Consider the following 26,123-nt stretch of genomic DNA (forward strand, 5'->3'; position numbering starts at 1 on the left):
GCTTTCTCTGGACGTGATCGAGGAATGGAGCAAGAACCACCCCGAGGCATCCATCTGCACACAGGCGGGCGCCTCGCAGTTCAAGAGGATCGCCAATTTCCAGTACTACCACGACCTTCCGGAATTCAGAAAGGTAAGATCAAACATAGCCCTGAAATCACATCAGCATATAAGACAAGCTATTCACATCATACAAAAATCGACAAAAAAATTTAATCACGTCAGCAGGCCGCTCGCCACCACTAGCTGCACGCACTCGCCACCGCTGCACGTTGCATGCGCTCACCACCGCTGTGCTCCGACCGCCACTCACTCGGGCACGCGCCACCGCTGCACGCGCTCACCCGCGCAACCGCTGCACGCCGCTCGCCCCCGCCCCCGCTGGTAGCGCTCTGGAGAAACATGGGAGATAGGAAGAAGAGAGAGATGGCAGATGAAGGGAGAGGAGAGAGTAAAAAATAAAAAAAATGACATGTAGGATCTACTGGGTACTACGTCGATAAAGCTGGTCAAAAAAGTGGGTCAATACTATCGAGAATACTATCGACGGACCTTTTGTGAACAGATTTGGTGAATTTAGGGGTGTATATTTTTGACTAAGGGACGAAAAGCAAACTCGTCTTTAAATTTAGAGACCTCTTGTGAGCTTTTTCTATTATTTGGTTCTTTCAAGAACAAATTACGAAAAGAACTAATTGAAAAAATAATTTTAAAAATAGACTATTTGCTCTGCCCCATCCTAACAGTGTAGAGATCCCTTGTCTCTGTACTCCTGAATAGGCCATACAAGGTACATGTCGAGCCCTAGCACGGGGATGATGGATCCCGTGTCTTTAGGTGTGGCATGGCAGAGCAAAACAACTTATTTTTTAAATAAGTTTTGAAACAAGTGTTTTTTTATAAATACTTAATAATGTAAATTTCGGCGAGGCTGTCCGCCACGTGCGGAACATTTGGTTGGGCCTCAAATGGATCACGAAGGCCCACAAACGTAGACAAAAGAAAATAAACAGCGAGTAAACATAGCAACACATGGTGAAAAGAAAATCCGCTTATTATTATTATTCCTTAATTTCAAAGCAAAAGAGGAAAAGAAAGAAAAAAATCGTGGGGGGAAAGGTGGCCGCCTCGTCTGGACGCCTCGTCCGCCGCATGGATCCACGCCCTAGCCCTGCCAATTGATGGTGGGCGGGCGGCTGCGAGATCTGTAGGGAGGCTCGCGGGCTTCGCCGCCGGCGGGGAGGAGATGGACGCCGGGAGAGAAGGCACGGTGACTCCGGTGCTGCTCAACGTCTACGACCTGACGCCCGCCAACGATTACCTCTACTGGCTCGGCTTCGGCGTCTTCCACTCGGGAATCGAAGGTTCGATTGCATGCGTTCCTTATCCGTTTCCCTCTTCTCGCGGCTGATTGGGCCAATTCCTCGTCGTGTATTATTGGCTGACATGCCATATGGGTAAAAAAAAAACAATACTTGTTACTTTTCGGAACAAAATTATCGATTATTATGATGCTTTATTACGAAAAAGATGTTCTTGTGGCTACTTTGGGATGGATGATCACTTCAATTAATTGTAGATTGGTAGGAGTGGTAGGAGAGTGAATCCATTTTTCCCTGTATGATCCACGTACAGTAATAATGGGGAAAGAGGAAAACTGAGACAATTTTTCGTCGTGGGACGGTGTGATTAATTTTTGTACATGATATTTTGCGAAGGAAACTATCGCTATTCTCGGGATTCCAGAGAAAAAGTACTAAAACAACGGTGGTTTGCCATTCTGCCTAGCAATTCCATAAGATCACTGAACATAAGGAGTCATAGCGCTATCTCTACCATCCGGCTGAATCAAGCACTCCGGTCTATTTGAAAATTTCTTTTATTGACCCTATTTCACTACTATCTGAATTCCATGGTTTATGTTTAGTAACTACGAAATGTACATAAGTTTGAACTAAAATTGTTTAGCATTTTTGTCTCAAATGAGCAGTTCATGGCATGGAATATGGATTTGGAGCCCATGATTTCCCATCAAGTGGTGTTTTTGAGGTGGAATCGAAAAGTTGCCCTGGCTTTGTCTATAGAAAGTCACTGTGGCTAGGCACTACCGACATGTCTCAGGAAGAGTTCCGCTCATTCATTGAAAAGCTTGCAGGGAAATATCATGGCAACTCATATCATTTGATTTCAAAGAACTGCAACCACTTCACTGATGATGTATGTAAAAACTTGACTGGAAAACCCATACCTGGCTGGGTGAATCGGCTAGCAAGAGTAGGTTGGTATCGCTAGCATGTTTTTTCCTTCCTGATGAATTGGTGAAAATCATATGCAAATGATTTTTTTTTCTTGAATCTCTAGGTTCATTTTTTGACTGTCTTCTACCAGAAAGTGTCCAAGTTTCTCCTGTTGGGCGTGTCCCAACTCTTCGTGCGATAACTGGTCAGTATCTTCCTGATTTTTCTTCTCTGCTGATTCCTTCCAGAAAAGAAACCATTGCCACATGTGTTGTACTGTTTGTTGCTTGATTGATTAGTTTTCTTTCAAAATATGATCCAGACGATGATTTGGATTCAATATCCACAATTAGTGACAGCGATGAGGAGGACAAGCACTTGCTGCCAGCACCATCTAATGACCTGCATTCTGTAGATGTACCACCAAAGCTAGCCAAAGATCTTCTTTGAGTCTTTTCGTGTTTTTACAAAACATGCTATATTGTGACTGCAACTGCTGCACTTGGGATGCTGAAGTGTTCCTAGGTGGCTTCATAGGACAACACCGTTGAGCAGAGCTTCCATTGGCGATACTGATTTCTTTTTCAGAGTTTGCTGTCCAAGTAGGTACACTGTATACAGATAGGAATTGGCCTTCTTTCCAGCATCCTGCTGTTTCACTATTTGTAGAGTGAGACTGTTGTATCGTCCTGAAGATTGTTGTCATCCGTGCTACTTCGGTGGCAATTGCATGACATTAGTCTGTATGTCATGGCAGAGCTGGAATAAGAATCATAATATGGGTTCTATATCATGTTAGCCTTTGTAAGAGAAAAAACAAAAAATTGCTTGATGAGCCTTCGTAAAGCTTGTACTGAGTTGATTAGGTTAGGACCCTTCTGCCTTCTGGTTGGAGCATCTTCGGTTTCCAACCCTCCACCTTCTGGTTGCAGCTCTTCCTTTTTTTGAGTGAAATACTACCAGGCTATGGGCCCAGCAGTTGAATTTATAAATTAAACAGAGAGAACAGTACAAGAGGCAAAAACCCCTGCATAAAAATTACAAAGTTTGCAGCTCTTCCTTGCCGGGTTTAACTGCGCAGAGAAGATGCTTAGGGAGTGTTTAGTGAAATGAAAATTTTTGCGTGTCATATCAGATATTTAACTGGACGTCGGAAGGGGTTTTTGGACAAGAATGAAAAAATAAATTTCACAGCTGGCATGTAAACCGCGAGACGAATCTTTTAAGCCTAATTAATCCATCATTAGCGCACGTGGGTTACTATAGCACTTATGGCTAATCATGTACTAATTAGGCTCAAAAGATTTATCTCACGATTTCTCACATAACTGTGTAATTAGTTTTTTGATTTATCTATGTTTAATACTCTATTTATGTGTCCAAAGATTTGATGTGATGTTTTTGGTTAAAAATTTTTGGGAACTAAACGGGGCCTTAGACACAACGGCACTTGTTCGATCGGAGCAGAGGATTTCCTAATCATTTGGCGTTTTTTGAAAAGTCAAATGATATCTTTGCAACTGAAAAATTTTCTGTGAATAAAACTTTCACATATGTATTCTTAACGATCTAGTAAAAGTTTAAAATAAACTACGATAAAAATATCCTAATATTAACTCTAAATCTAAATTTAAAGTTAAAAATTAGTAGAAGCGAAATGATGGGCTTGCCTCTTTGAGAAGATATGGAGCAGTCCTGGCAGCACCTCCTCAGTCACAATGCATCATCCCTGGCCGTGGTGAACAGCACCCCTATCTTTTAGCTTTTGTATGCGCTTATAAAACAAAATTTAAATTTTTAACCTTAAATTTTAAGTTGATTTTGAGTTTTTTTATCGTAGTTTATTTTTCAGCTTGGCTTTTAGATTATTATGAATACGTATATAAAAATTATATTTATAAATTATTTTTTATTTATAAATATATCGTTTGTCTTTTTTTTATTTGAAAGGTGAAAAGATGACACCCTGGAGTGCTTACTGCTTTGCACATCCATCGCCAGGCTGAAGAGCATGAGGAAGAGGGAGAAAAGTACATAAAAGCTAGAATCCTCAACAATTTGACGCACTAGACCTCTTTTAGCATCGTTATTTAGCCTACAACATTCCGCCTAACATTGGTTAGACAGAAGGAGAACTGAAAGTACATCAAACCCTCTAAGTGGGGTTTGGTTGATTAATAACAAAAACGGTTAAGGGACTAACGATATCTGTGAGATAAGTGCATAAATTAATTCCAGGGTGCATAAATTAATTCCAGGTGTATAGGTATGAGTCTATGACACAAGTTAAGCAGGCTACACGCCAGCAATAAACATATTTTAAAAAGATAAGAGGAGAGAAAGAAGGGAGGTGAGTTATTAATTTATAGCTAACTGCACACGGGCTCCAAGATAAAATCTGTGTATGACATGTGAGACCATGTATTGATGTTTTGTAGGTAACTATTATATGAATTGGCTATTAGATTGACTATAAATAAATTGGAGCTAGTAATTGGCTATACTATTGATTATTGAACTTGCTCGAAGAACAAATCAAAGAAAGACGACGAAAGGTCTGAAGCTTGTTTAAATTTTCTTTAACATTTGACATCGAGTCCTAGGAGAGTGATTTTTTATTTTTTAAACCATTTTAATAAATATTTTTATTACTAAACCTTAGAGAAAAATATTTTTACCATATAAACCTTTTGGCCACGCCAATGTTGATAACATGGCAAGACAACCCTGTCACGCGAACTGGTTGGCGTGACAGGCTTGCCACGCTATTGTCAGTGGCGTGGCAAGACAATGTTGCCACGCTACCGACGTTGATGCCAAAACCTCCGTGTGACAGTATTGTTTTGCCACACCACCAACATTGACGTGGGCAAAAGGTTCATGTAGTTAAAATATTTTTCTCCAAGATTTAGTAATAAAATTATTTAGTAAAAATATTTAGAAAATAAAAATAAATCAAGGGGAGTCATGTTACTAAAAGAGTGGCTACAAACAGTGAATCAGAAATCCTCATGTGCTCAAAGGTCATCTTTTTAAAAGAGTGGCATACACTCACTTTGGTTGGGTTTGTTGTGTACTCTGCCTCCGAAAGTCCCAGTAAAGGATTAGAAGTGTAGTCCACTAGAGTCTGTTGTGTGCTTAAGTTCCGATCTATCGTGCACTAAGGACCAGAAGTTTCGGCCCACCAAATTAAGCCTATCAAATGCTAAGGACCAACAGCTCCGGTCGACCAGAGTCTATCGTGAGCTAAATTCCTAGTATAAACCGGCAGACTTCACAAAACGCATATGCATAGACATGTAAGGAGCATCATACCAAGTTTTCTGGAACCAATGCAGGCCACGTCAACACTCAGATTTAAATAAATTAGTTATGGGCATTTACAAGACATACCAGCCATTACAGTTAACAACGTACAACATATATTATCACAGTACATAGTGAACGACGAGACATTCAGCAAGTGTTTTTTTTTTTTTTGGTCTTTCTCCTCTGTATCTACAAGTTTCTCTTTTTCTAGCGCCGTTTAACAGACAATTGAAACCTGGGTTTTGCGATAAACTTGCTCACCAGGCTCGGTAAATCAGCGGTTAGCAACTGACGTGTCCTGGCTCAAGCTTGTTTCTAGAGATCCGAGCTGTTTTGCTATAGGACGAAATGGTCGATCATATGGTTTATGACATCGGCACCCTCGCCATGCATAACGGGATCTTTGACCTGTCCAAATTTCATTCATTAGCATGGTTTAGTCTCAGCACTAAGTCAACAAACAGAAACTGGCTGCAAAGTTGAAAGAAAACTATAAGCAAATAGTGCCGAACTACGTTTGTACACAGCATATAAAACAATAAGGCTTCGACAGCCAAAGAGATAGATACCTGAATCACACTATGTGCTGCAGATCTTACTTTGCTGTTGTGGAAGCTTACATCCACCTTTTCCCACGACACACGCTTCAGACCTCTTAAAAGCCGTTCTGGAAATTTCAGTAGAAGTTAGCTCACATGCACACTTCCGTTATGAGGACATAACACATGGCATAGGAAATAAGGGGAGATCAGGTCATAATATGGCTGGAGATTTATGATCTCTTGGACAGGAAACTATTGTAATGGTATTGTTTCAATTCACATAAAAGACTGAAAGCACCCCGGAAAACAAGGATAGTCCAACCATAACATTCAACTTTTGGAACACCATACCCATGTTAGTAAACAGACAGACCTAATCAGAGTACTGTCGTTGTGCATGGTCTCATTTGTAACCATATATATGGACTTTGTTACACAAATATTATTAAGTCACAAGAATAGCAAGCATGTGCATTTTGTAGTCAGGGGGGGCCATGTATGGGACATGGCACGCTCCATGTCCTGGATATCCCAAGAGCCTTAGCAAACTTAGAAGAAATAGCTTGTTTCTATTTTCCAAAGAACATAACTAAATAAAGATGTCATCGTATGTCATACAAACATGCATAATAAGTAGCATTCGGCAAATCTCTTTTGTTTCAACAGGTAAAAACAACAAACAATCAAATTTGGAAAATATAAATCATATTTTGGTAGCATACATAAAACAGTGAAAAGAGTTTATACCTGCAGCACTGCATATTTATCAAAAATACTGCTATTGCAATTTGGCATAACAAATATTTCCATTCAGAAGGACAAATTTAGCAATTTTAAATATAATCATGACTGATCCATCAAAAATCAAAGCCATAATACAAACCTTCTAGCATGCAACTGTCCATATCGGCAACATCAGTACAGAGATTCAGGGTTTCAGCTTTGGATAGTTCTTCATATACAATATGTGGGTAAATCTTGCTTGCTGAATCAGTCCACTGAAATAGCAAGGTTCACATTAACAAAAGAAAATTCAAGGTTCAGTATACAAGCCAAACTAACAAAGTCACCAAAAAAAGAAGACATCGGGGTAAACCTTTGGTAGCTCTGAATTTCGCCTAATGGATGATGTTCTCCACCCAACAATATCTTAGTCAACATCCAGTTATGGAATGATATTTTAAACAATATTTAGTACTGAATATATATTTAGTCTTTTATTAGTAGTAAAAGAAAAGGATACGATCATGACCAACATTGGAGTATGCAACTCTTCGTTTGAATACTTGCAAAGCAGACCTAAAACCAGAAGACAATAAGCTTAACAGTCAGAGTAATCATGATCCAAGAATATAGATCCAATTGGTCGGGGAAAACATACATGAACTGTGCGTCCCCCCAATCATCCACCATGCGTAGCAACAATGGAGGCTTCCCATCATCATTGTCTGTGAGAAACAGGTGCTTCCCAGTTTTTCCGAATATCAAATGAATGATGTAGCTGGCAAAAGTTTCTATCACAGTAAATCCGAAAAGGAAAGGGACCTGCATATCAAATTTCAAAACAAATAAAAATGATGTTTCGACCTGAACCTAAAATTAACCAAAGTGTCCCTTAAGTATATTTAGAAAAAGAGGTTTCTCTGTTGATAGCATGATTGATCTTGGCATCACAATATTGATGAAAGAAACCTTAGCAACATTACTGAGTACAGACTAGCACATGTTTGGTTAATCTATACTCCTACAAAAAGTAGTGGTGGTGGTCAATGGTAAATCTGCCACCCACCTACCCCACCAATAACCCACTATTTTTTTAATGGAAAATGACTATGGGACCTACATGTCAACCACCTCACTATCTCTCTACTTTTTGGGAGGAAAAAGGACTCTATAATCAATAGCCCACGTATCAGTAACAAATAAATGCAGCAATCAAGAGATGATATATGCAGAAAATAATGACAGCACGTTAACCATAATTCCTTTAATAAAACCCCGTTGCAATGCATGGGCAATATGCTAGTTTAAAGAAAATGTACAAGTGCTGGAGCCTAAAGCATGAATGTTTGAGCAAGTATAGGAATTCATGATAAGCTATTGTATTATCTTTCAGCCTAGAAAGTTTTATATGATTCGTCAATTCTTGAAATAAGTACAGTAAGACAATGTTTAAACAGTACCTGTCTGTTTCCTCTAGAACCAAGATGCGGTGATGCAACAGTTATGAAGTTCACTGCTTCAAGCCCATGTATAGTGCCCCTATTAGTGTTGTTCAGATTTGGAGAAATTTGGGATGTTTGTTTAGGTGGTCTATAGAGTCTTCCAATAGCATATCTTGCAACCAATCCTCCGACTGAATGTGCAACAAAAGAGATCCTTTTGATCTGTGGTCTTTTGTTGGTTTCTTCAATAATCTACCTTGTTAAATCTCGTCATCAATTTAGGGAAAAAGGACATACATACTCAGCAAATAAGGAATGTGCACAATGAAAGCACTGACCTCCTGTGCCAAACGCTCACCCATCACATCAATGCCATCCAAAGTTAGCTTGTACATGTTGCGATTGCTACCTACAAAATTAATATATCACTGAAGGTAACCATAATGAAATGGTTAAAAGCAGGAAAACATCCATACATCTGTATTTGGAAAATGTGCTATATGATTCCAACCTCTAATGCAGAAATGCAAACACAAATACACATATAACTGTGCATTGACTACGGTAACCAAATTCCTATTTCAATTTGTGATTCACATATGAAAAGCAGCACACTGATCTGCAATAATCCCTTGATGAATCATAAGTTTTTAACTGTTGCTCAGGTAGGTACATAATTCTACATGTGCAACACAACTTGGTGATCCTGTTGCAATGAATGATTTGGAAAGAGTGCAATGTTAGGATCTTCAATGGTTGTTTGAACTGAACAAGAGAGGATATTGTCTGGGTGATCCGCAAGGCTTAATGTCTGTTGTAATCGCATAGATGGGCGTGTGTTCCTCTTGTAGTCTTACAAGTAGTCTGCTGAGCATTTGCTCAGCTAATGGTACCCATATTTATATTAAGAATGCACTTGGAAGGCAACACCTTACCCCTCAAAAAAATCTATAGGGAGAGAATATTCCAAAAAACATGGAAGATGAGGTAAAGTTTCGTTCTTCTCTGTTTCAGTATCAATAGCAGATGATCACCAAAATAGAAAAACAAAAATTATGGCAACAATAAGAGATGGCCATTGGGCACACATTCCCATCGTACTATGTGTAACAGGTATTGCTTTCTTGATAAGATAAAATAGTCTTACTGAAGTATATATGGAAAAGTGGTAGTATAATTGATCAGCGTACCCCATTCAGAAATGATAAAACATACTCACGAATAGGGAGAGCTTACAGTGAACTACAACTTTGTCTGACAGCAGCTTTTCAAATTGCTCAGCCCCAAACTTCCAATCCGCTGCACTGCACAGATGAATGGAGAGAGATTAATACATGGAACAGACAATCGAACCGATATACAGGAAAACAAAAACAGTTGGCAACGGTTGGAATAGTTAAATATGCTCTCGATGCTCAAGCGATTGGCATGGATCTAATTTTGCGTGCTTGATCGGAGACGCGAACCTACCCACTATGTAAGTATGCCAAGCGTACAAGGGATATCGCTCAACTTCAGCCTGTTACGAGCATAAACCAAGTGCGTAGCGATGCCTTGCTGACGAGAATTCAGGAAATACTGAACTCAGAGAGCGACCGAGCCAACCAGAGAGTAAACCAGAAAAAGTAAACCAGAAAGTACTGGATTCAGAGAGCGTCCCCGAGCGGAAGCAACTAAGCAGCCAAAAATTGCGAAATCAAAACCAGAAACGGGATCACGCAGACGAGTCCCGCCACACGAGCTCAGCATCCCGTACCTCCCGACGATCCCGTGCACCATGACCACCAGGTGGTCGGGCCCGACGCGCCCACCGTCCGGCGCCGGCGCCGCCTCCGCCTCCTCCTCCGCGTCCGCCTCGCGCCAGGCCCCTCCTCCCAGGTCACCCATGCACCCCCGCGCCAGGCGCCCCCCACACACGAGGCGGCCACCACTGCACGCGAGCGCGCGCGCGCGCCAAGGGGGGAAGGGGAGGCCGGGAAGCGGAGAGGAGAAGCCGAGAAGGCGAGAGGTGGGGTGGGGGGGAGGCGCGTCTTATAGCGGGGAGGCGAGGAAAGCTCGAGTCCCTCGCGGAGGCGGAGACGACGAGCGGAAACGGCCGCGAGGGGATTTGTCCGTTGGAGGCTGACAGGTGGGGCATGGGACCGTGGGGTCCACACGTCAGTGAGTTGGAGGTCCTGCAAGTGGGCAACTGTTTCGGCCTGGAAACTCGAACAAGGTGGGTAAAAGGAAACGTTTGCATTGTTTGGTGAAGTAGAATTTTCACCTAGGTATCTTATAAGAAAAATTAGTGTGACCCTTTCATCAGTTAAAAGTTAAAACCACCATGAATTATATACACGTTGGTTTCAAATTTTCTTCTGTTTATTAATAACTATTATATAGATCGTGGACTATATGAAAAGACGAACTTGTCTCTAACTGGTAGTGTGTGGAAGCATGAACCACAACTAAATGACCCGTTATTAGGCGGTTTCTTGGTCGTACCAGGCAAGCTCGACCATAAATTAACTTAAAGCGACAACTGACAGAGAAATCCATGTTTCATGGAGTACTGACAAGTGACATCGATGGTTAAAACGCTTCTCTGTATTACTATTGTGTATCTTAACTCTATGGTTTCCTGTGGAGACTTAACATAGTTTGTAAAACAATATAATAGTAACTTCTTGGGTTAAATTTTACTACTTGACGCAAAAAAGAAGGGGGAATGGAATTAAAATTATCAGAGCTTAATGAACCGTAAACTACAAATTAACTAAAAGCTAGTGTTGTGTGGAAGGCATTGCAAGGAGTTGATGGTTGACAGCTATAGAGGATGATATGATTCGCCCGATTAATATCGCAACCACGCTTGTTCAGTGCACGCAAATATAGTGTGCGAGCTAAGACGACATAATTGCGTGCACTAATCCTCGAATGCGACCATGGAATACTGGAATTAGTGAGCTAGCTCCTCGTCACTAGAATCCTCAGCGTCCTATATAATTTAACTTCCATGTCGTCCGTGTGCATGCGTATGCCTGGGAGCATCTCCACCCGAACTAATCATGCAGCCTTGTTTATTCGTTTGTACTTATAAACAAAATTAAATTTTTAATTTTAAAATTACAGTTAATTTAATTTACTTTAAAATTTAATTTAGATACTTAAGAACACATATATAAAAATTTTATTCGTAAATTATTTTTTATTTGCATATACATCTTTTGATATTTTTCATTCAAAAGCCAAAAAAAAATGAGGCCCATGATTCGAAACTGCCGTTTCATTACCGAGTAATGCAAATGAAATGACCATTACAGGTACCCAGCCGGACTGTTTCTTTTTAAATAAAGTACAGATTATAACTGCCCATACACACAGGACACATGCATCTTAATTAATTAACACAAGAATTTGCATGTGTGACCGTGTGACAGAGGCGATGCGATCGCGATAAAGTCGAGATGACGAGAGATTAAATGGGGACAGCGACCGATGAAGACGATAAGAATCGCGAGGCCGCGGCGCCACGTTAGTGGTCCGTAGGTGTGTCCCCATTCGGTTGGCCGTTTGGGACCTTTCGACCACAGCTCCAGCGCTGGCATCCTCGTCACCGCCCCCGATCACCTCTATCCCAGCCGGATGCCAACTGAAATTAGCTCTAAATACTCCGAAATCCGAATCAATTGCTTAACTTGATCACCATGGCTGGATCATCGTCAGGGCATCGATATATATACGTATGTCCTTGCAGCCTGGCAGGTTACGGGTGGCAACAGAAACATTGGCATGGCATCGACGCCAGTGTTTGCCTAATAATCCAATCCTTTCGTTGATTGGGTCCGTTTCGTCGCATGCTCATGGTCTGCAAGCTGGGTTCTTGAATCTTCTGGTCTCGCTTCCTGTGTCTTATCCGTTCCTAGCTTCCGCGTCAACGGCAAGGCATGTGGGTACGAAGAATGCTGCTCTGACATAATCTCCTCTAATTTAGTAACTAACATGTCAGCCGCTACGTTTAAAAACAAAGTAACGCTAGAGAATCCCAATCCGATACGCCTTAAGCCAATCATTGGCCAGCTTCTGTACGTAGTGGATGGTATCCCAAACCCGGCGCCAAACTAACTACTGCAGCTGTGAGCTGTCCGTCCTTCGCCATGTCCACGATTTCACGAATCCGTATACGCTCTGCTGCTTGATTTTTAGAATCTAGAGCGGTTTGCCAACGGCCAGCCAACCGCGGCTCGGTGTCTAATTATTTTTCGCCGGCGTCGGCGTCAGCGTCAGCGGCGGCGGGAAGCGTTGAAACACCTGAAAACCGACCACCGGCTAGCTCTCGATCGATCGGGGTGCCAAACGATGGTCGTCGCTCTGCTTGCTGCTAGCTTTTGCCGCTGGTAGTGCGCTACACCATTCGGTCGAACTGTGAGGAGAGGAAGTCGCGTGTTGTCTTTTGGACTTGTGGCAAAGTCTGTGAGACTTCCGAGCCAAAAAAGAAGAAAGAAGAAGATTATTTTTGACGATTTTGCCTGACAAAACTGATGTGGCCTTCTGCCAGGGTTACACGCTTAGGGCATGTTTAGGTCTTGTTTAGTTCTCAATTTTTTTTAAAAAAATATCCCATCAAATTTTTGACATCTAAATAAAGCATTAAACATAGATGAACTAAAAAACTAATTACACATTACACAGTTCTGGAAGAAATCTTAAGACGAATCTCTTGAGCCTAATTATTCCATGATTAGCCATAAGTACTATAGTAACCAACATGTGCTAATGATGGATTAATTAGGCTCAAAAGATTCGTCTCACGGTTTCTGGGCTAGCCGTGAAATTCGTTTTTTATTCATGTCCAAAAACCCTTTCCGACATCCGGTCAAACATTTGACTGACACTTCTCGTAAAAATTTTCTCAATCTAAACACCTCCTTAGTTCCTAAAAATTTTCTCTCTAAAACATCGTATCAAATCTTTAGAGACCTAAATAGAGCATTAAACATAGATGAAATGAAAAACTAATTGCACAGTTATGTGAGAAATCGTGAGACGAAACTTTTATGCCTAATTAGTCTATGATTAGCCATAAGTACTGCAGTAACCCACATACGCAAATGACGGATTAATTAGGCTCAAAAAATTCGTCTCACAGTTTCTAGGCGAGCCATGAAATTTGTTTTTTATTCATGTTTAAAAATCTCTTCCGACATCAGTTAAACGTCCGATGAGACTAGCAAAAATTTTTGTTTTGCTATCTAAACGCAACCTTACAACATTTATATATGCTTCTTCCGTCCAAAACTATAATAACATTTAGAGTCTGAAATTTGTTTAACCTTACAAGGACGCCTTCATCTATCTACTTATCTCAACCAATTACACATCATTTATTTATTTTTCTCACTTACTTTTCCATAGCCAATTACCGCTCTCTAGTATCTCAACCTTAAATCTTTTCAAAATACTTCAATCAATCTTATATTGTTGGAGATAGGTAGTATTAGGGCTTTTTGGTTTGTGACTAAGCTCGTCACATCTAATTATGCCATAGAACGTGTGGCGAAAAAAAAATGAGTGTCACAAGTTAGGTAAAACATGACTACCATTGAACGAACTAAGAAACTGTGGTAGGTTGTGGTATGAATTAAACACGTACTTTAATTATGACGTGCATAACTTCTGACTTGGTAAACTTAGGCAACCAACCAGCCCTGTAATGTTGAGAAAAAAGAGAGAGAGAGAGAACATTTGTGAAGAACGCTGGTCTGTCATCGACGGCCTTGTGGCATTTTTGGTCACCGGCCCAATTTTTGCTCTGAGAAGGGGCCCAACTCATCCCAGAAAAAAGCTACAATAGGCCTTCCACAAAAGCTGGCAAATGGGCCCCCACAGAAATGCTATCAATGGGCCTCCCGCGGAGAGAGAAAGCTACTAATGGCCTAACGGGCCTCAAGTGTAGAGCTATACAAGGCGAGCCCAGCAACGACGCGTACCAGGCTACCAGCCCGAACCCGGGGATCTTCTGTGCGCAAGCCCGATCCCGACCACCCCACCCCATGACGCAAGAGCCGACGTCACTCCTCCCCGTCTGGGCGCGGGCGCCAACGCGGAGGGCCAAGACGACACGGCGCCAGCGCCACCCGCTCCACGCAGCCGCCATGGCGGAAGAAGGCGCCAGCCACAGGCCCCCATCCTCCTCCGCCGCCGCCGCTGCCGGTGGCTTCCTCTCCGGCTTCTGTGCCGCCGCGCTACGGCGTAAGCCCATCTCCGCCCACGCGACCCACGCCGCCTCCGGCGAGGGCCTCGTGCGGCAGCTCGGCGTCTTCGAGCTCGTGCTCCTCGGGATCGGCGCGTCCATCGGCGCCGGGATCTTCGTCGTCACCGGAACCGTCGCCCGCGACGCCGGCCCGGGTCAGGCCCAAACGCTTCTCGCTTCCTCGTTCGGTTCGGTTTAGTCAGCGCAGTGATACTTGGTCCGCGGTTGCAGTACAACTTGTTGGTGCCAAGTCCGTGGGACAATCGGCAACCTGAATGACATATCTATTGCAAGAATTCACCAGTGTAGCCAGCCAACCATGCATTAGGGAATTTCCATGCAGATCATGCTGCTCATAGTCAATAGTTAATCACTAAATCTGCTATAAGCAGATTGACATGGTGGCTATTTACATACTGCCTTATTTTAGTTCATCAGGGTGCGAGTGATTAACAGTTGATCAAATCAATTGTTTCGTTGCAGTTTGTTCATTTCTGTTAAAACTTACATGGGTGCTCTAAACAGGTGTTACAATCAGTTTTGTTCTTGCTGGAGCTGCATGTGTGCTCAATGCGCTTTGCTATGCTGAGCTTGCATCTCGATTTCCTGCTGTGGTTGGGGGAGCATATTTGTACACGTATGCGGCATTTAATGAGCTCACAGCGTTCCTGGTTTTCACTCAATTGATGCTTGATTATCATATTGGGGCGGCAAGCATTGCTCGTAGCTTGGCAAGCTATTTTGTCCAATTCCTTGAGCTAATTCCGCTCTTGAAGGGTCATATTCCTACTTGGATAGGTCATGGGGAAGAGTTTTTTGGTGGCGTTGTATCAGTAAATATATTAGCTCCAATTCTTCTCATCATCTTAACTGCAATTCTCTGCTATGGAGTCAAAGAATCATCAGCTGTAAATACCTTTATGACTACATTGAAGGTAAGGCCGCTTTTATGCTAAGATGGGTTTTTCCTTGTACCAGGATTCATAACTTTACAGTTTTGAAGTGTTTAAGCGGGCTTATCTTATAGCATTATCATTGGTCGTTCTATGAATTATGATATAGAAATTTCTGCACGCACAAGGCAGCTTTTGCATGATTTACATCCCTTCAGGAAATATAGAGTAAAATTCAAGAAACTCCCATGTTTTGCAGTCAAAGTTGCACAAAAGTCATGATGGTACATAACCCTAGGTATTATGGTTATAAAACTTCACGAAACATGCTATAGTTGAACATGCAGTCACTTAAACTTTTAAAGCATAGCGTCATGTAATTTTTTTAATGATGGATTGCTTATGATAGGACCAGTAGTCCTACCATGGCTACGTAGGTTGTAGGGGTGAGAGACCGGAGGTCGGGGACGATAACCCCAACGCTGGAGAGGAGCCGTGGCGGCGCTGAGAGGCAGCGGCGTGTGAGCGTGGTGAGGAAAAAAGGCGTGAGCTGTATATGGCACGTGAAGCTAGACAAAGATAATTGCCTTGCTTGATTAATTTCCCAAGAGTCTTGAGGTATTTAAACCCCATCGTACACAACCCTACCATAACTAAATTGTAAACTTATGGAAAGCCCTACCATAACTAAATTGTGAACTTATGGAAATCAATCACAACCCTACCATAACTGAATTGTAAACTTATGGAAAGCAATCAAAATATCTAAGGAAAACAATATCGTGGACTAGCCACTCAATCTGCACCACTGCCGTGCATACGTGAGGAGGAGTGGTGCTGCTTGGGCCACGGCTGGCTCAGGTTGGGCCGTAACAGCTTGATTAAGGTTGTTGGTTTAAATCTTTACTAGTTTGAATAATATTGTTACAGGTATGTAAAAATTAGTTGAGATTTGAATAAGGGTGGGGTTTTATGAAACACTTAGACCATAAAACTTGTGGTTAACCGGTTAGGCGGTTATGTGCCACAAGTCATAACATCTGTGGTTTTCTACAGATCTGACTTTAAAATGTGGGGTTTTCTGAAATTTAATATAAGAAATGAACTAATGAGTAATTTATAATCCATGCACTGAAGGTTAATTTTACTTTGTTAGACTAATGAAGTGGTGTTCTTGTTTCCTTGATGCAGATAGTCATTGTTATAGTTGTCGTATTTGCTGGTGTGTTTGAAGTGGATGTATCAAATTGGTCACCATTTATGCCGAATGGTTTCAAAGCTGTTGTAACAGGAGCTACAGTGGTCTTTTTTGCATATGTTGGATTTGATGCAGTTGCTAATTCAGCTGAGGAGGCCAAAAAACCACAGGTGTTTTCAGTAACTACTCATATTTGTTGTGTTCATTTGAGGGGTTTGCAGATAACATTTCGTTTTCCCCATTTTATTTACAGATTATGATAATAGGATTTTCGCTTTAACTTTTCTTTCTACTCATTCATTCAAATTCTTCAGAGGGATTTGCCAATAGGTATCCTAGGGAGCCTTCTAGCATGTGTCTTATTATATGTTGCTGTATGCTTGGTGATTACTGGAATGGTGCCGTATACTTTACTTGGTGAAGATGCTCCTCTGGCTGAGGCTTTTGCTGCTAAGGGGCTCAAATTTGTTACTGTATTGATCAGCATCGGAGCTGTTGCTGGTCTTACTACAACACTTCTTGTTGGTTTGTATGTTCAGGTATACCTTCCAACTTCTTATCTATCATTGATCAGGCTGATTGTTTCGCCTTAATCAAATTGATCAACTTTCTGAATGTCGCCTTCTTTGAATTCAGTCACGTTTGTATCTTGGGCTTGGAAGGGATGGACTTCTACCTTCAGTATTTGCCAAAGTACACCCAACGCGGCATACTCCTCTGCACTCTCAGATCTGGGTTGGTTGTGTTGCAGCAGTTTTGGCTGGTCTCTTTAATGTGCATGAGCTCTCTCATATTCTCTCAGTTGGCACACTGGTATGGAAAATTCAGTTAATATTTGCAATTACAACACGAAATATCATAGTTCAGCAATGGCACATAATTGTTTGTTTTCTTTTTCTCCCCTTTTTTATGTGATCAGACAGGTTATTCGGTTGTATCAGCTTGTGTAATCACACTCCGATGGAATGACAAGACCACCAGTCGTCACTCCCTTGGGAGTATGTCAATCTGGCAGGAGGGTGTTCTATGCCTGGTCATAATTGCTCTTAGCGGTTTCGTAGCAGGACTGTGCTATCGGTTTAGCTATGCTACTGCCTTCATAATAATAGCTTTTCTCATAGCTGTTGTTGCTGGTTTTGCTCTCCAGTTTCGACAGGTGAGTACCTTTTATAATGGCCAGTACTAATTAGCAGATCATTGCATACCTACCTCATTTCATTTTCATCTCAGATGTGCTCCATAGTCTGGAGCAAATGATCTATAATGTTGTGGTCATTATTTGAGTGATTACATGGATCACTCTCTTTTGTTTTGATGGTTGCAACTGCAATCATGCATGAATTTGTTAATCAACTAAACTGTACATATTGAATTCACTGTTCCAAGGTATTGTACAGTTATTTATTCAATAACTTGCATGGCGTGCATTTTCAGGTCTATGTGGATCCACCTGGCTTTTCTTGTCCTGGAGTTCCTATCGTTCCAATGGTCTCTGTTTTCTTCAACATGCTTCTCTTTGCCCAGGTTTGCATGATTCAACTTCTCAGATATATTTGTGTTTTCTTTCTTTGGATTCAGATACGCGAGCTCTTTTTTCTTTTGTTTGAAACAAATATGGAAGCTTTGTTATCCTCTCTGATGTCTTGGCTTCTGTTGACTGATGAATCATCCCGAGTCATAACTGATGGCGGTCATATTACATCTCGCAGCTCCATGAAGAAGCTTGGTATAGATTTGTCATCCTTAGTCTCCTCGCTGTGGGGGTCTATGCCGGCTATGGTCAGTACCATGCAGTTCCTTCATGTTCTGATCACCCACACCCGGCCGTTGCTTATCATGGAATTCCTTCTGAGGCTCCCTGAGCTAGTTCTGTAATTTGCAAGCCTCTGACTTCATCCCAAAATCCATGTAATACATCTAGGCAGCCTGGGGCCTTTTTTTAACCCAGTTGGAATATTGAACCTAGCCTTGTCACCATGCACTCCATATTTCCACACTGTACACGTTGTAAATCGCGGTCTTTAGTGAAGAAATTTTAGCTGGCACCATATCATTATACTACCAGTTACCAAAGATTGCCAAAAGAACACACAGTTCCCCTCCTGTATCTAGAAAGAAGGAACGAAAGGCTTTTGCCAATTTTTTGTGTGCTGAAATGAACTTTTTTATTACATTTTCGTGGGTGAAGATAGATTTATGCTGTTTTATTCTCTTTCGTTTAGTGCTTCGTCTTAAATATATGAAATTTGCATGAAAAAAACCTGTAGGAACTTTACTTCTGGTAGGGATATTAACCTTGTTTAGTTCCCAAATTTTTTGTCCTAAAAACGTCACATTCAATCTTTCGATACATGCATGGAGCACTGAACATAGGTAAAAAAAAACAATTGTACAGTTAGGGAGAAACCGCGAGACGAATCTTTTGAGCCTAATTAGTGTCATGATTAGTTATAAGAGCTATAGTAATTCACATGTGCTATGCTACGACGGATTAATTAGGCTCAAAAGACTTGTCCTGCTGTTTCAGGTGAGTTATGAAATTAGTTTTTTCATTCATGTCCGAAAACTACTTTCAATATATAAGTCAAATATTCAACGTGACATCTAAAAATTTTTGATTCATAAACTAAACACACCCTGAATGATGGACAGTTAGAACACGGCGATTTTGTGTGTACTGTACGTCCGATGCTGGGCTGCTGGCTCCCAAAGGCTTATAATAACATCAGTACCAGCTTCACACTTAATAATTCTGGGACAGCGATAATTGCAGAATTGCAGTACGTTCTATACATAATACACTAGTTCGTGCAGTGCAGGTACAGAGTTTAAGTTACTTAACTCCGGTACTTGCCGCTCTATCCAACTTAACGCCCGTACACGCGTACCAGCTGCGGTGCGGGCAGCAACAGTGCGACACCGGCCAAGCGACAGCCACAGCGCAGCGAATCGTGAAGGGGTAGGAGCAGCAGCAGCAGGAAGGAGTACCAGCGCGTAGCAATCAATTCATTCCTTCCTACCACATGCCGCTCACATGCGCGACGCATCATCGTCGCGCGCGGCCAGGCCACGCCCGCACTGCACGCACCACCTAATCTCTGCCCGGTACCCTGCATCATATGATATCATATCTATCGCCACAGGTTGCCACTTGCAAGTGGTTAAACCTGCCACTTACTTAGAGCAAGTTTAATAGAATAGCCAACTCTAATCCATCTATAGTCAATTTAATAGCTAACTCATACAACATGCCTATAAAATATATACTACCATATCCCACATGTCATACACACATTATGTATTAGAGTCCGTGCTACAGCTGGCTATAAATTTATAAATTAATAGCATACTCTTCTTCTCTCTCATCTCTTATCTCTTTAAAATATGTTCATAGCTGTCTTATAGCCTGCTATTGTACATGCTCTTACAATACGGTATGAGTACCAGTGCTCAGCTGGCAGTAACTACTGGCTCTACTGGCTCTGTTGAGTACTCATCTATTCCGTGATATCATGTTATAAAAAAGTTTCAGTTTATCTAGATTTATCAATTTATTAATATATGTTTTTATATGGGGTCTAGATTTATTTCTACACATATGAATCTAGTTAAGATTAGAAAGTCTTATAATGTAGAACGGAGGAAAAATAATTTTAAGAGATGATTTTTGTTTTTATTTATTTTTGTAAGCCAAAATTTAAATTAAATTTACAGTTAATTTTAAAATAATTTTATTGTAGTTTATTTTTTAGTCTTAACTTTTTAGACGGATAAGAACATGTATATGAAAGTTACTTTCATAAATTGTTTTACATATTGTATTGCCTTTTTCCTTCGCCAAGCAAAAAGACGCCTGTTGTTGTGAGATGGTGTGATACAGATCGACCATGGATTCACGGCTAGGTAGCAAGTAGACAGGTCCGTTCATGGCAATCTTTACGTGCAGACAAGATCTGGAATTAGAGACGCAGGAGAGGACGGTCGATGCGTTCGGCCGGCCCACGGTTGGAGCTTGGAGGAGGGCCAGGAGGCTAGCACTGGCCATGGGAGTTTGGAGGCTGCGTTGCTTCCGTTTGCGCCGGGACAGGCCTCGCTCACGTGCACCGCGCGCTTTCTTTCGCGCCACCGTGGGGGTGATGATGGATGGGGGTGGGGGGTCTGGCCCGCCGTGAGCGAGACGCGGTGGCGAACCCGGTGGAAAGAAAAAAACCGCATGATTCGCGGCCTTCTGGTGCGTCGTTCACCAACCCGGCTTCTCTTTTTTTTTTTTTGGAAAGACTAAATTTTTCTTAGTCACTGTCACATCGAAATGTTTGACACATTCATAATCTTGAACTAATTCGTGTGATGAATCTAATGAGCCTAATTAATCCATGATTAGCCTGTGGGATGCTACAGTAAACATTTGCTAATTATGAATTAATTAGGCTTAAAAAGTTCGTCTCGTGGATTAGCTCTCATTTATAAAATTATTTTTTTATTAGTCTATGTTTAATACTTTAAATTAGTATCCAAACATCGATGTGACATGAGACTAAAAAGTTTAGCACATCTACGACACCTCCTAGCACTCACACCAACCTGATTCTGACACAAAGTAAAGGCTATGTTGGTCAGTGAAGAAGAAGATGTCGTCGATCGAAATCTGGATCGAATGGTAGCGATGCGTGCCGATATTAATACGGGAGTATTAATACTCCGGGCTGTACGCTTGTACGGCTGTACCCATCAGCAGATCAGAGACGGGGAGAGTATTTTGGATGTTTGTATTCTGTCACGCTGGTTTTCTTCGTCTATAATTATGTTTATAAAACAAAATCTAAATTTTAGACTTAAATTTAAAGTTTATTTTAAAAATTTTTACCGAAGTTTATTTTCTAGCATTTATTTTATTTTTAGATCGCTAAGAATACATATGTAAAAGTTTTATTTATAAATTATTTTTTGTTTATAAATATATTATTTGGCTTTTTTTCGATCACCGCCTGTGATGCTAACTTCGAAATGGAACGATGAGAAAAGATGTAATGATCGCACATGTATCCTTGTGTCGGCGAAAGAAACGGGATCGGTTTGAGGCCACTGGTGAGCAATCTAGAAAACCACATAGTTAAACCATGGAGTATGAGTGTACGAGTGACTAGACGCCGCTAAGACAGGCTATCAAAAACGACGAACCATCGTGGGTTAGTTACAGGGTTATCAGAGTGAATTATTTGTTTACTGATAATGACAAATCTCCAACCTTGCAAGGACCAGCACAGGGAAGGAGCCAATGGCGCCATTGAAAGGGAATCACCTTCTGTGGTTGTCAGTATACGCAGCACACACGCACATGCACCGAGAGGGGTGGGAGCATCGTAATCTCAACAGTAATTTCATATTTCAGGGCGTAAGGAGGCGAACATTCCAGCCACATGGAGTGTTCTCATGCATTAAAGTACAACATATACATTCCAGTAACAGTGTGTTACAGTTCTTGAGGGGTACACTGATCTATGAACAGCTCTACATTTTTCGGTTTCAGGTAATATACAAGAAAAAACAATGATCCTAGAGTACCCCCAGCGTGCATGTACAGACGAGCTCCTCTGAGTTCATCTCAAGGCTATACCAGCTCTTTGGTTATGATCCAGCACAAATTCAGCAGGTTCATAGCCTTGGCCAGGCTAAATGCTCCACTCATCATTGCTGTATATGTTGCTCTGCTATAATGCAAAGCTGATTAAATAGCAAGCTGGTAAACCTGCCCACTTTAATTTATTTTGCTATCTCTTCGAGCTTTTTGAGTATATACTTCGTGTTGGGTCTCAATGATGGTGAAGGGCTACAGCAAGTTGTTGCCAACTCGAAGAATGCATTCAGATTCTTTTCCTTCCCTGACTTCTTGCTCTGCCTGACGAGATCGGAGCTGAATGCATCGGAAATCTTCCTCTCAAGAACCAAATTTTTGAACGAGACAGGCAATAGGATGTCGCGAGGGTTTGGCGTGATATCGTTCGCTGACTCCTTCTGAGCAAGCATCTCAAGCAGAACTACTCCCAAGCTGTAGATATCACTCTCCCTAGTGGCATCCCTCATCTTGATCAGCTCAGGTGCCTTGTAACCCTGAGCTGCTGAAGCTTCAAGCATCTCTTGGGCACCAGCAGGATTCAGCAGAAGGTAGAGGCCAAAGTCTGATATCTTGCACTCGTAATTAGCATCGAGCAGAATGTTGTTCGTCTTGAGGTTACCGTGAATGATTGGTTTCTCCAGTCCTGTATGCAGGTAATCCAGTCCCTTGACAATACTGATAGAGAGCTTGCAAATTATATTCCATCTTTGTGACTCAACAATTCCCTCTGTTTCAATAGCAACAGAAAACCAGTGCGTGGTTAGCTACAGTCACAATGAATGCCATAAGATGCCTAATAAAAACCTTATTGATCACTATTGTTAACCAAAGTTCAATCATCAATTGATATAGTGAGTTTTCATCCATAAGCTCAATAAACTGATAGTTCAACATAATTTACTGAAGATGTAGGTTCAACATAGTATAACGATACTTTTTTTGAAGAGGTGGAAACAAATGCGGTGGTTTGAAAATACTCCATTACAAAATTCTGGGAGTTAACTTGAAATATCAAATATATAAATGTGTGCTCTTCTCTTCAATCAAGAAGCAGCAGCACTTGTATTTAAAGGGCCTTTCTTCAAAAGCCTGACTGATTAATTGAACACAGGGAACTTGTTGTGTCCTAATGATTATGGTAGCTAAAGGTTAACTAATGACTTCAACAAACATAAGGACTCAGGACCATGTCACCAGTACACTGCCATGTCAAGTTTCAAGCGAAACAAGAGGAAAAGGTCATCACCACAAGAGTTGACAAAATACTTTGTGCCACAATCTAGCAAGAGATAGAGTAGAATTAACACTTCGATGTCCGAGCATGACTGTGCACAGTGCACCATTCCACTTCGACTCAAATCACTGAAAACTGAAACCGATTGTCCTACTGATTTTCTTGTCTTCAAACTCTCCTAGAAACTTCACTGTGCCTTTTGCATTGCAACAAAATCTTGATAGATCTGTTGCACCTTACAAGTATACTTCATTTCCAGCTATATTCTTTCACTCTCATGCGAGTTTTGGCATTTAAAAGCACGCTGTTGCTTTTTAAAATGGAATTGCACTACCTCTTTTACAGCGAAAAAATTGCAGTTTTCACATTGGTAGATACTGAAGATGAAGATGATATACATCCTGGACAGGCAGTTTAGTATCGATATCTACATTGCATTGCAGCCAACGTGCTTTTGATGCAACTCTGCAGTACAGATTACTACGACACTTGATATTGCAGCATGCATCATGGCCTAACATTTCGTGGTGTACGTGGAAATTTTCTCCCCAAGGTTATAAAATGCAGGTCCAAGATCTCTGAATCTAAAACTCTGACCTTGATCCCCATACCCGAATAGTATAACCAGTAAATAGTAAACTATATTTGAACAATGCAGCTAGTAATTGAAGAAAAATACCGCAAAGAAGTGCTAAAATTGCAAAAGAAAACGAGAGAAAGAAGGAGAAGAGGAAAAGGTTCCACATTTGTTACTAGGACGAGGCAGGTAAAAAGCAGAGATGCATGTAGACGAACCTTGCAAGAATCGCCGGAGCGAGCCGGCGGCGTAGAAGGGGTGCACAAGCAGCCTCTCCCCCCTCGGCCCGACGTAGAACGCGCGGAGCGGCACGAGGTTCGGGTGGCTCACCGCGCCGACCCGCCGCGCGGCGGCGGAGGCCTCCTCGGAGTTGAGCGCGCACGCGGGGCGCACGAACCGGAGCAGCACCGCCGCCTCCCCGGAGCGCATGGCGGCGCGGTACAGAGTGCTGTGCGACGACTTGGCCACCACCTCCCCCGGGGCCTCGAGGATGGCGGCCACCGAGAGCGCCTCCCCGCCGGGGAATTTCACGAGCGCGTCCGCCCTGCCGTACGGGGGCCCGACGCCGCTCTGCGCGCCCACGCCAAGCCGGTCGGCGATGGGTGCAAGGTACGGCTGCAGCGCGCCGAGGCGGTCGGCGATCGGCTGGAAGTACGGCAGCATGGTGTTGCCCGTCCTGCTCCGGCGGAGGCACGCCGGGAGGCGCGAGGTGAACCGGTCGAGCCGCAGCCCGCGGAGGCGCGGGCGGAGGTACCGGTACAGCAGGTACACCAGCAGTATCCCGAGAATGGGAAGCAGGATGGAGTTGCTCCTCCCCTTCGCCTCCGGCTCGTCCCCCGGCGGCGGCACCGTCGCGGCCGCATCCGCGTCCGCCATGCTCGCTCCTCCGCGTTGATTCTTGGATAAAACGGAGGCGGAAGCCAACGGCGGCGGTACTGGTACACTCCGCTGCACACGAAAGCGTCACCTTGCCTTGCCTTGCTCCGCACAAGTTGCTTTCTTGCTTGCTTTTTCCCCTCGGGTGGAGGGAACGGAAGGGAAGGCGGCAGCGGCGGCGAGGAGAAGAGAAGAGAAGGTGGTGGCTTGAGATTCTTGTCGTCTCGAGGCTTTTCGCCCTTTTCTTTATCACTGTGGGAGTGTGACGCCGACGACGACGACTGGGTGTGAGTGTGATGAGTGGCGAGGCTGGCCTTTTTCCTTTCAGTCCAGCTTGCCTTGAGCTCCTCTTCTCCTCTCCGCTCCGCCCATGGCCCTTTTCGCCTTTTTCTTTTGGAGCCACGTAGTAGTACGTAGGTAGGTACAGCAGCAGCAGCAGTACGCAGCTGTGGAGGACGAGACGGCGAGTGGGCAAATTTCACCCGTTGAAATTGGCAGCGGCGGTTAGGGAGGGAGGGCGGGGCCGGAGAAGTGGTGGAAGGTATCCTATATCTATCGGGGCGCTCGCGGCGTTGGACACTTCGGCTTGGATTGGACCGGGACGGCGGTGGTGGCGGAGACGAGACACATGCAGGGAGGGAGGACGGCGTGGGAGGGAGGGACCGGCACCAACCGTGGTTGGCTGCTCGTGGCTGGCCCGTGGTTTACATGGGTGGGTGTTTCTGTTTAGCCGTTTCGGTAACTACTCGCGCACCCAACTAGTCAACTGCAACGTGTACTGATAGCAGGGTTAAAACTTCACCTGCGTGTGATGGTTTTTGCCAGGTTTTGATTAACTTTTGATCAAATTTATTGCTTCAACTGAAAAATATAAAATAAAATTTCACTTGGGATCGGCTCCTGTCCCACGTTAAAACCTCAAAATTTCATAGACTTTTATTAGGTTTTTTATTATCGAGGGAAGATTGCAAGCTATACAGCTTTCCAATGCACTGACACATAGGCCCGTACTTACCTAATAATATTAGTACACATTTTATAGTACTAAATGATATGTTTCATAAGAAATTTTTTTATAGAAGTTTTTTAAAATCAAATAAATATATTTTTCAATGTTTTATAGTTAATTCTTGATTAATCATTTTCGTTTTGGGTGGAACTAACTGGCTAAAGAATGCGCACCTAGCCCCATTGTTGTTGGGTTCAGCCTTGAGATCAGTGTTTTATTTATTGTTCTATACTATAC

At 42.5% G+C, this 26,123-nt stretch overlaps 4 protein-coding genes across 5 annotated transcripts; 2 read left to right on the forward strand and 2 right to left on the reverse strand.

Moving 5' to 3' along the window:
* Positions 1 to 1,061: 1,061 nt before the first annotated feature.
* On the forward strand, positions 1,062 to 4,615 carry LOC102717590 (deSI-like protein At4g17486). 2 transcript variants are annotated; one of them, XM_015833343.2, is made up of 4 exons: positions 1,062 to 1,364; positions 1,991 to 2,278; positions 2,362 to 2,442; positions 4,188 to 4,615. In XM_015833343.2, exons 1-4 carry the CDS (start codon positions 1,247 to 1,249, stop codon positions 4,241 to 4,243), a joined length of 543 nt encoding a protein of 180 aa, XP_015688829.1. In that variant the 5' UTR covers positions 1,062 to 1,246; the 3' UTR covers positions 4,244 to 4,615. The 2 variants fall into 2 exon arrangements, with proteins under 2 accessions (XP_015688829.1, XP_006647624.1); XM_006647561.3 differs by lacking the exon at positions 4,188 to 4,615 and adding an exon at positions 2,560 to 3,215 and having other exon boundaries at positions 1,063 to 1,364.
* Positions 4,616 to 5,703: 1,088 nt separating this feature from the next.
* On the reverse strand, positions 5,704 to 10,234 carry LOC102706172 (putative lipase C4A8.10). Its single transcript, XM_040520674.1, has 10 exons — positions 10,010 to 10,234; positions 9,490 to 9,557; positions 8,592 to 8,662; positions 8,272 to 8,505; positions 7,470 to 7,633; positions 7,332 to 7,387; positions 7,185 to 7,237; positions 6,972 to 7,086; positions 6,116 to 6,213; positions 5,704 to 5,954 (listed from the first exon to the last, which is right to left on the reverse strand). Exons 1-10 carry the CDS (start codon positions 10,138 to 10,140, stop codon positions 5,883 to 5,885), a joined length of 1,062 nt encoding a protein of 353 aa, XP_040376608.1. The 5' UTR covers positions 10,141 to 10,234; the 3' UTR covers positions 5,704 to 5,882.
* Positions 10,235 to 14,269: 4,035 nt separating this feature from the next.
* On the forward strand, positions 14,270 to 18,747 carry LOC102706452 (cationic amino acid transporter 9, chloroplastic). The gene is made up of 8 exons (XM_006648837.3): positions 14,270 to 14,640; positions 15,011 to 15,420; positions 16,570 to 16,746; positions 16,891 to 17,115; positions 17,213 to 17,389; positions 17,496 to 17,732; positions 18,011 to 18,100; positions 18,286 to 18,747. The coding sequence occupies exons 1-8, from the start codon at positions 14,286 to 14,288 to the stop codon at positions 18,436 to 18,438; spliced, it is 1,824 nt and encodes a 607-aa protein (XP_006648900.2). The 5' UTR covers positions 14,270 to 14,285; the 3' UTR covers positions 18,439 to 18,747.
* Positions 18,748 to 22,007: 3,260 nt separating this feature from the next.
* Positions 22,008 to 25,251, reverse strand: LOC102717868 (putative kinase-like protein TMKL1). Its single transcript, XM_006647562.3, has 2 exons — positions 24,220 to 25,251; positions 22,008 to 22,917 (listed from the first exon to the last, which is right to left on the reverse strand). Exons 1-2 carry the CDS (start codon positions 24,875 to 24,877, stop codon positions 22,337 to 22,339), a joined length of 1,239 nt encoding a protein of 412 aa, XP_006647625.1. The 5' UTR covers positions 24,878 to 25,251; the 3' UTR covers positions 22,008 to 22,336.
* Between the last annotated feature and the right edge of the window lie 872 nt (positions 25,252 to 26,123).

Source organism: Oryza brachyantha, chromosome 2 (genome assembly GCF_000231095.2).
Source record: "Oryza brachyantha chromosome 2, ObraRS2, whole genome shotgun sequence".
Classification (NCBI taxonomy): Eukaryota; Viridiplantae; Streptophyta; class Magnoliopsida; order Poales; family Poaceae; genus Oryza; species Oryza brachyantha.